The sequence below is a fragment of the Bidens hawaiensis genome, unplaced genomic scaffold (genome assembly GCF_021521415.1).
Source record: "Bidens hawaiensis isolate Kalapana, Puna unplaced genomic scaffold, B.hawaiensis_p1.1 tig00018951_1, whole genome shotgun sequence".
Taxonomy (NCBI): domain Eukaryota; kingdom Viridiplantae; phylum Streptophyta; class Magnoliopsida; order Asterales; family Asteraceae; genus Bidens; species Bidens hawaiensis.
In genome coordinates, this window is record NW_027492875.1 from 184,237 (window position 1) to 194,417 (window position 10,181).

At 36.7% G+C, this 10,181-nt stretch overlaps 1 protein-coding gene and 1 long non-coding RNA gene across 2 annotated transcripts; both read left to right on the forward strand.

Annotated features, from left to right (window-relative positions):
• Positions 1-549: 549 nt before the first annotated feature.
• Positions 550-1,044, forward strand: LOC143557381 (uncharacterized). Its single transcript, XR_013139566.1, has 2 exons — positions 550-655; positions 909-1,044. It is a non-coding gene; the product is annotated as an uncharacterized LOC143557381 (long non-coding RNA).
• A 4,013-nt stretch (positions 1,045-5,057) lies between these two features.
• LOC143557384 (putative glucan 1,3-alpha-glucosidase) lies at positions 5,058-9,828 on the forward strand. Its single transcript, XM_077046472.1, is given in 7 exon segments — positions 5,058-7,539; positions 7,617-7,890; positions 7,973-8,028; positions 8,030-8,109; positions 8,768-8,978; positions 9,046-9,252; positions 9,338-9,828. Coding segments are annotated over 7 exon segments (2,736 nt in total). The 5' UTR covers positions 5,058-5,991; the 3' UTR covers positions 9,698-9,828.
• Positions 9,829-10,181: the final 353 nt, after the last annotated feature.

Sequence of the window (10,181 nt, forward strand, 5' to 3'; positions counted from 1 at the left end):
CACATAAACATAAATTGAATTGTGTTTTGAATAGATGCAGCAATAAAACTCGAATAATACACAACGTATACATGTTTCCCCCAAAATATTTAAAAGATGAAAAAAGGGTATGTCAAGTCACCTTAATGAGTGGATTAATGAAGGCGATAAAAATTAAGATTGAAACGGTCTAGCTACTCAGGATACGTCGACAAAAGTTCCTAGTTTTAAATGTATAATGAGTTATAAACGGACAAGTACAATAAAAATGGCTAATGAAGGATTTGGGGTATTTATGGCCTCGTTAAATATTTCTTTTATTTTAAGTTGTAAAAGCGGTACTACACCGAATATGGTAAGAATTATTACCATGCATTATTACCATGCATTATTATTATTATTATTATATCAAAAACCAAAATTGTGTCAATCTCTAAAAAAATACTACTCATGAAATTACTTATGCTCAGCCACACGATTATGTTTACCACTCTATTCTCAGCCACACACATATATTCATACTCCTCTCTCAATCATTCATCCAACTCTCTCTCTCCCTCCCTCTCTTTCTTTTAAATCGCATGTCTATTCCGTTGGCAGATTCCGATTCGAACCCTTGGTGACGACGGCAGCATGACGGTGATGAAACCCTAACAAAGAAACCCAGTATATAGGGGTTTCAAATCTCATGTCTACTGGGTTAGGACTTAGTATTGTTATTTGTTGTTTTTTAGGTCCGTAATATGTTTTGTTGTCTATTAGGTGTTTTCTTAATGTTGCCTGACTTATCAATATCTTTATTTTTTGATAGTTTCATTCATAAAGGAAAAGGAAAATTTTTATCAACCAGGACCGGTCATTGATGTTCAGGTACTTTTAGTAATTTCAGGTAAGCCATTAATTAATATTTTTTATATTTTTTTAGTAAGATAAAGATCTTCATACAAATAAAACCAAGAACCTGTTTAAACTATGAGCATCAGGTTTAAGCCAGCTGCAAGGCAGTATGTGATTTGGGCTTCGCACGGTCTGAACCAGTAGCCACTTTTCCCTAAGGTGGTTGTATAAATACACATAGTTTGAAGAAAACACGGTTAATTTCCCCTTCGTGATGTAAGGGTAGTATGGGAAATTCATATATGTCTTCACTCTTGAGCATATTATGACTTGATATTGAGGAATGTTACCTTCTACTAGCTGTGAAAGGGCACAAGGTTTCAACAGATATGCCATTAATGACCATTAGAAATATTGCTAAGGTATTATATTTTCAACAACTACACTGAGTCACAAGTTGAAAACTAAGAGATGAAAAAACATAAATGTTTTCTTTTTCTTGGTTATTTGAAGTTATATGATGTTGCTCTTGGGTTTTGGGAAACTTTTGGTATGTCTAACATACAGCTGTGATCATATAAATTGGATTGATCGTATGTACAGTTTTAAGGTATTATAATATGTTTTGCTTTATGGTTATTGTTTGAAACTAAGCCCAATTTCATTTTGTATATCACCTCAACGCCCACCTGCCGCATCGCGCGGGTTAAAATACTTGTTATTATTAAAAACTGATGAAAGCTTGCAGTCTGAGGAGTTAGAATTCATTTATCTATTAAGTTATAACTCTATTAACTTAAATTAGAAAATGTGTTTAAAATAACACGTTTATGTTACAAGTTCATATATATATATATATATATATAGGGATAGGATCTAGAAAGATCTCCTTTTAAAGAGAGAACTAGAGAACTGGTAAGGAATTATTTTTAACTATTTTAAAAAAAAAATTATTTTGTGATTTTTTTTTCTTTCCTCCTTCTAATAAGATGATATTGTTCCTAAAAAAAAACCGTCGATGTAATGCGTATGTGCATTAATGTGTATTGTATATATAAAATAGTGTTTTATTGCATATAATACAACACAAATACATTATCTAAATACACACTATTGAATATATACAAATACAACACTAATAATTGTATGCAAAACACATTATCCCATATATGTAATACAACACTAATGCACATATGCACTATATCGATTTTTTTTAATTTTTGTATATTATATAACACTATTGCAAATATACAATACAAACAACTATATATATGCTATTCAACACTATTTCAAATATCAAAATGCACACTATTGCACTTATGCATTATAAAAAAAGTCGGTGTATTGCATATATGCATTACTCGTTAATTTTTGTTAAATATTTTTTTATTTTTATATTTTTTTGTGGTGAATAATAACAACATATAAGATGGATGAAAGAAAAAAAATTTTAAAAATATTTTTTTTAATTAAATTAAAAATATTTCATTATTAGTTCTCTAGTTCTCTCCATAAAAAGGAGTTCTCCCATGATCCTCTCCCTATATATATATATATATATATATTATTTAGAAAAAGGAACTATGAATTAGAAAGATAAAAAATAGGAAAACCGGGGTCCGGTTTATCAAAGTAATACTTATCTAATGTTGTATATACGTAATAAAAATTTGATTAAAAAAGAATTTAAAGAAAAATAAAACCCAAAAACAGAGCTTGGAGGACTCGAACCCGCGCCCCAGGCCAGTTCACGGTGTTAAATTGATATGCACCTGCCACTGGGGCAGTTGTCTGACTTGCTAGTATGATGAAAATGGTTAATCAAATACACACAGTTATGTTCTTCCCCAATTCAAAATACAAACCCTAGAATCTGAAATTGGGTTAAATGGTTATTGTTGTTTACAATTGATTTGGGGCCAATGCTTATTGGTTCGAAGCGAATTAAGAACACCAATTAATTACTGATTTTGATGACAACAAGGCAGAGAACAAAGAACTAGGGTTGCGGCACACAGCTTGAACTCGAATATGACCTAGACGACTTTGTATGTTGAAATTGATTTAGGGGTTTGCTTGGCGCTGCTAAGAGGATGGTGTGAAGTCGTTTAATTTTGTTATGAAAGATTTTATATAGGGTATTAAGGATGAGTCAGCCGTTGTCTCGCATGAACGCTTTGATAATTGGCCAACTATTTGCAAAGCTTAATTTCTTTGATTACGCCGTGAATTAAGGAACAAGAAATATGGGGGTATGCGGCTGTCGACGGGAGAGAAGAGAGGGAAAGGTTTTAGTTTTTGATTATTTTGCAAATTAGACCATAGCCTTAGGTGGTAAGTGCAAAATTAGATTTAAGTTTAGTTAGGGGTCATTTATGAAATATCCACATAGTTAAGTGTTTTTTTTCGAGCTGTTAACTTTTATAAACAAACTAGTGGGAACACTGAAACATGCCTCCTCCACAATCCGGAGGAGCACCACCAACAAACCAAACCAGAAACTACATGAACCTGAAGTTACACCAATTCGACCACCATATCATTTTATATTTAGATCTCTGTTTATACCAAAGAAAACCTAACGATTTTATATCTCTAATAATCTCTTCGATCTTCACTCTTTTCCTTCAAACTTTTTATCATTCCTCGCTTTCCACAATCTCCAACATGCAATAACAACTATCCCGAGGAACGCCTCCTTCTCCCGGTCTCCGAGCCCCACACTATTATACCACTCCAGCAAATCAAGAACTGTAGATCCAACATTGGAATGGACCTTGCACCATCTTTTGATACTTTCCTAAACCACAGTAGAAATATAGAAACCTGAAGTAATATGATCTATAGATTCCACTCCCGAATCACACAACAAGCACGACCGGTTCGAGATGGGAATATTTCCGGAAACCATTTGCACCAATTTAACACAAAATTAACATTTGAATCCCTACTCTTCACTAAAAGCTTCTTTACCGAGTTAACCGAGAACTCCCTGGTCGAATCCCCAACCACTTCCACTGATCTGGACCTCCTAACCAAACCGCAGTTGCCATTATATGGAAACAACGCTCCCACTCAGCTCTTTCTACGGGCGTCAAGGGATTTTTAGACCACTCCTAAGTCCAACTAAGTTGATTTCCTTGGCGCCATAATATGTCAACAACTTTGCACTTCTTATTTTTTCTAGTTTATAAAGGTTTGGACATTCCATCTTCAAGCTCTCCCCCCCGAACCCAAACATCCAAACTGTGCTAAATTGCTACCAGCTATGGAAACTTTATTCAACTCCTTAGCTATATTATTCCAAACCCCCCGAAAACTTTTTATTACCCGGTACAAGACCCTTGCCCGATCTTTGCCAATGAATAGAATTAATAACTTTTTTCCAAAGGCCTTCTTTCTCTATCTTATACCGTCAGCCCCACTTTGCCATAAGAGAAGTGTTGACATCTCTAAGGCTCGAGATACCAAGCCCTCCCCTATCTTTAGGAAGCGTATTGAACCTCTTCAAAGAAATATCTTCATGATCCCTTCCAGTTTATCAACCACTTTACAATGGGCTTTGAAGAGAGAAAAATAATAAACCGGCAAACTTTCTAACACCGATTTTATTAAAATCACCCTCCCACCAATGGTCAAAGTATGAGCTTTCCACTTCGCCAATCGTTTTTCGAAAATATCAACAATACCGTTCTAATTGATTATATAATACTAATTAAATTAGGAAATTAATTGAACTAAATATCTAGTAAATACAAGAATTTATTGAAGCATTACCCACGTGCGAACCGGGTCAGGTAAAGATTACAAGTATAAGAAAAATGAAAAATTCCGAAATGTTACAAATCCCAAGTAAACCTTGACTCATTTAAATACTTTTAAAAGAGTAAGGTTGTGTCCAACTTATAAATATTAGTTGGTAACTGATTATATCGGACCTATAACTCAAAATAATTTTATATCAGTTATCTATATCATTTAGGATCTAGCTTCAGACATCTTCGGTTTGACACTATAGTTTCAGCACTTGTAATAACACATTTATCTTGTTTTATTGTTTAAAACCGTTTTCCATTATGATATATAGACCTTTAGTCTTTCTGTTTAACCAATATTTCCAAATGTGTACATTTATTAATAGTGAAGAAACGTTTATGAAGAAAAAAAGGGATGAATAGTTTTTATTGATTTTTAACTAATTTTAGTGAACTAATGACTTTGTTAAACCTTTTCCACAACTTACAAATAAGTTAAGAGTTAGAGATGACACAACCGAATTTATAGAGGTTCAAGTGAATGTTAACTAATTTACTCTACGTCCTTCCCTCATCCACTGATCGAGAGTTTCTTCACTAGTCATCTCCCTAAAATAGTAAGGGCCACCCATACAGTCATATCACTATTCAAATGAAGTGATCAACATCTTCACCAAGTACACCAAGCACTTAGCTTTACAATTCTTCTTAATATTGCTATGTCAAGATAGTGAGTCTTCTCCTAACAACTAAATAACTATATATTAAGATAGAGTTCTCAATCCAATACAAAACAACACTATATCAAGAAGCGTGTCCCCCTTTCAAATCATCAACAATATGATGAATCCTCAGTTATCAAAACACTAGAATAACTAAAACAAACAACAGCCCACTAAGAAATATTATAAAAACATATGACATCTGACTTTTTTTTTTTCAGATGCTTCTAGTTTACATGAGAGATTCTTGTGTCAGGCAATTCCAAACAACCAATGGCGCTAACAACGACTTGTAGGCCCCTTAACTTCGAACAAAAAGGGCTAGTGCTATAACCACGAGTGGTGTAGTCATTTCTTAATGCTCGTGCGACTTTTTCCAAACATTTTATCTATCTGATCTCAACTATCTTGTAAGTGGCTCGAATCGGATTGTAAATACATAATAATCCCTAGCCCCAAACATTATTTAATGCTCCAACTTGATAAGATTCAACTTGTTCCGAACAATTTATTTGTCTGATCTCAACTAGCTCGCAAGCATCTCGACTCGGATTTCTTAAATCTATAATAATAATAATAATAAAAATAATCCTCTCAAACCCACAAATCTCAATCAGTCTACTCTTCCAACTTTCTTTCATTTCAATCACTTTGAAAAACCCTATGATCACTCTCACTCAACAATTGAAGCACCCACAATGAAATCACACCAATTCATCATCTTCTTCCTTGTTCTTTGTCACCTGAGTTGTGTTTATTCATGGAAAAAAGACGAATTCAGAAACTGCAACCAAACCCCTTTCTGCAAACGAGCCAGATCCCGTAAACCCCAACACTGTAACCTCACGGCCACCGATTTCACCATCACTGATGGCGATCTAATCGCAAAACTCAAACACACAGATGGCAATCCACTCATCCTCTCCTTATCCGTCTATCAAAATGGGATCTTAAGGATGAAAATTGACGAAGACCCGGATAATAATATGGGTAAGAAACGGTTTCAGGTACCTGACGTCATCGTCCCGGAGTTTGAATCAACCAAGCTTTGGTTGAACAGGTATACTAAAACGGTAATTGACGGCGATTCGGATTATTCGTTTGTTGTGTATTTGTTTGATGGGTTTGAAGCTGTTGTTCGACCCGACCCGTTTGAGGTTTATGTTAGAGAAACTAATAATAATAATAAGAGGGTGTTGTCATTTAACACTCATGGGCTGTTTGATTTTGAGCAATTGAAGGTTAAGAATGAAGGGGATGAGTGGGAAGAAAGGTTTCGGAGTCATACGGATACCCGCCCCTTCGGCCCGCAATCGATTAGTTTCGATGTGTCCTTTTACGGGGCGGATTTTGTTTACGGGATACCTGAGCACGCCACGAGTCTTGTTTTGAAGCCCACGAGTGGGCCGGGGGTGGAGGACTCGGAGCCGTATAGGTTGTTTAATTTGGATGTGTTTGAGTATTTACACGAGTCGCCGTTCGGGCTGTACGGGTCGGTGCCGTTTATGCTTTCTCATGGGAAGGCGCACGGGACGTCCGGGTTTTTTTGGTTGAATGCTGCGGAGATGCAGATTGATGTGTTGGCGTCGGGTTGGGATGCTGAGTCGTCGATTGCGTTACCGTCTGGTGAAAAGAGGATCGATACGTTGTGGATGAGTGAAGCCGGGATTGTGGACGCGTTTTTCTTTATCGGGCCGAAGCCGAAAGATGTGGTTAAACAATACGCGAGTGTGACGGGGACGTCGGCGATGCCTCAGTTGTTTGCAACGGGTTATCATCAGTGTCGGTGGAATTATCGGGACGAGGAGGATGTTAAGAACGTGGATGCGAAATTTGATGAACATGATATCCCATACGACGTATTGTGGCTCGATATTGAGCATACGGATGGGAAACGGTACTTCACGTGGGACCGGGCTTTGTTCCTGCATCCGGAAGAAATGCAAAAGGATTTGTTTTCACGTGGTAGGCGTATGGTTACTATCGTTGACCCGCATATCAAGAGAGACGATAATTATCATATACATAAAGAGGCTTCAAAGAATGGGTATTATGTGAAAGATGCAAGCGGGAAGGATTTTGATGGTTGGTGTTGGCCCGGGTCCTCTTCTTACATTGATATGGTTAATCCCGAGATACGGTCGTGGTGGGCTGATAAGTTCGCATATTCAGAGTACGTCGGTTCGACTCCGTCTTTGTATATTTGGAATGACATGAACGAGCCTTCTGTATTCAACGGGCCCGAGGTATGTATCTTGTATGTTAATATGTTATACATTTTGTGTAAATAATTAGAAATTATGTTTAAAACTGTTTTGAGCAGGTGACGATGCCTCGTGATGCTTTACACTATGGTAACGTTGAGCACCGAGAGTTGCATAACGCGTACGGTTACTATTTCCATATGGCTACATCTGAAGGGCTTTTGAAACGGGAAGGAGGAAGCGATAGGCCGTTTGTTTTATCGAGAGCGTTTTTCCCGGGGACTCAGAGGTACGGGACTGTTTGGACGGGGGATAATATTGCAGAATGGGAGCATCTTCGGGTTTCGGTTCCTATGATTTTGACACTTGGTCTCACCGGGATAACCTTCTCAGGTAATTTTGTAGTTTGTTTTATGGTCATGAATGGATGTTTTGGTTATTGGGTAAATTTATGGATGGTGTGTGGTGTTTGTAGGTGCTGATGTTGGTGGGTTTTTTGGTAACCCCGACACGGAGTTGCTGGTTCGGTGGGTACCAAGTTGCTGCTTATTTGCCATTTTTTAGAGGTCATGCTCATCATGATACCAAAAGACGGGAACCGTGGCTATTCGGGTATTAACCATCCTTATTCTTTATCTTCACGAAATAAAAAAATGATTAATTTCATATATAGTTACAAACTTGAAAAGTTGCATATATACCAACCAAAACTAAAAATATCATGTATATTCAACGTTATTTTAATTTTTACTTAATGACCGTTCTACCCTTTTCCATTCAATTTGTTTAAACCTTATTTTTTTTTGGATTTTGATCGACATTGACGATAAATAAGCAAGTGAGCCTGACCATTGTGTCTTTTATTCTGTTTCTCAGCGGCTGATAATCGAACAATGAAATCTGTATGTTCGAATCTGATTATTTAACGAGGTGTAATCGCATGATAACCGAACGATAAGCAATCTAATATCTTGAGAAAAATATTGTATATAGGTACAAAAGATAATTATGCTAAAATGGGCAAATAAATAATTTGAAGCGAAAAATGCGCATATATGAGATTTTAAAGTTTTAGAAATATAAGGGTAACATGGTCATTTGTTATGTTGCTTTTTATTATATGGGTATATTTGATATTTAACCACTTTGTAAGGGCACCTATATACTTTTAGTTTTGCATGGGTATATATGATATATTCCAAGTACGTAAGGGTATATAAGAAACTGCCGAAAAAGTACCAAAACTAACACGCTTGTTTGTTGATGACAGGGAACGTAATACCGAGTTAATGAGGGATGCTATACGCGTACGATACACATACCTTCCGTATTTCTACACACTATTTAGAGAAGCAAACGTCACAGGCGTCCCCGTTGCGCGGCCCCTTTGGATGGAGTTTCCTAACGATGAAGCCACGTTTAACAACGATGAGGCATTTATGGTTGGAAATGGTCTTCTAGTTCAAGGAGTTTACACCCAGGTTCTTTTTTGTCTTTTTTATGTTTCTCACCTTCACCTTCATTCCTAACTGAAAAACATGTTTGCAGAGTGCAACAGATGCAACGGTATACCTTCCAAGTGGTCATACTTGGTATGACCTTAGAAGTGGGACCGCGTACACAGGTGGCAAGACCCAAAAGGTGGAGGTAACTGATGCGGATATACCCGTTTTCCAAAGATCTGGAACCATAATTCCGAGAAAAGATCGGTTCCGTAGAAGCACTGTACAGATGGAGAATGATCCGTACACGCTGGTATGTAGTAATGCACATAATGTTAAAGGTTATATTATTAGCTCAATAATAATCTAATATTTTGAATGAATGTGGTGAACTTTAGGTGATTGCTGTAGATGGGTCGGGATCGGCTGAAGGTGAACTTTACATAGATGATGGTAAGAGTTATGAGTTCAAGCAAGGTGCATACATTCATCGTCGGTTTATATTCTCCAATGGGAAGCTTACGTCTGTAAACTTAGCGCCTTCGTCATCCAAATTTGAGTCTGACTGCACCATCGAGAGGATCATATTACTAGGACACGTGTCCAAGCCGAAAACTGCACGTATTGAGCCGTCAAACCATGTTGCTGATGTTGAGCTCGGTCCTCTCCAGATTCGGTCTGGGGTTAGGTCGTCGGTTTTGACCATTCGGAAGCCTAACGTTCGTGTTGCTGAGGATTGGACCATAAAGCTTTTGTAGACCATGGGATAATGGAGGGAATTTAGTGGTGGAAAACACTGATAGTCGCCGTGAACTGCGGTAGTAGCTGAGAAATGGTTTTATTTACTGACTAAAAATGAGGATTGTCAAATTTAAAGAGCCTGTAATAGCCAAGAATTTCTTTTTTTGTAATGGTTTCTTTTCGGTTGTTTTCTTTTTGTCATGTTTCTTTTTTCAAAAATTTGAAACATAAAACCCGGTTTATAAATCTGCGCGTGTTATGGGTACAATTGAATACCATAATCTAATAATCGACTGCAATCAATCAACGAGAAGGATTTTGATTGTGGTTAAGGCTGGTATTGTAATATGAAGAATTTAACAATTTGGTTTATATATTCGTGACCTATTGGTCTAGTTGTGTGACCAATGTTAGATAAACATATCATTATGCCTGTCACACGTGCTACAATGATTTGCTAATCACTTAATCAGAGATAAACCAGAAATTTAAGGTGTAATG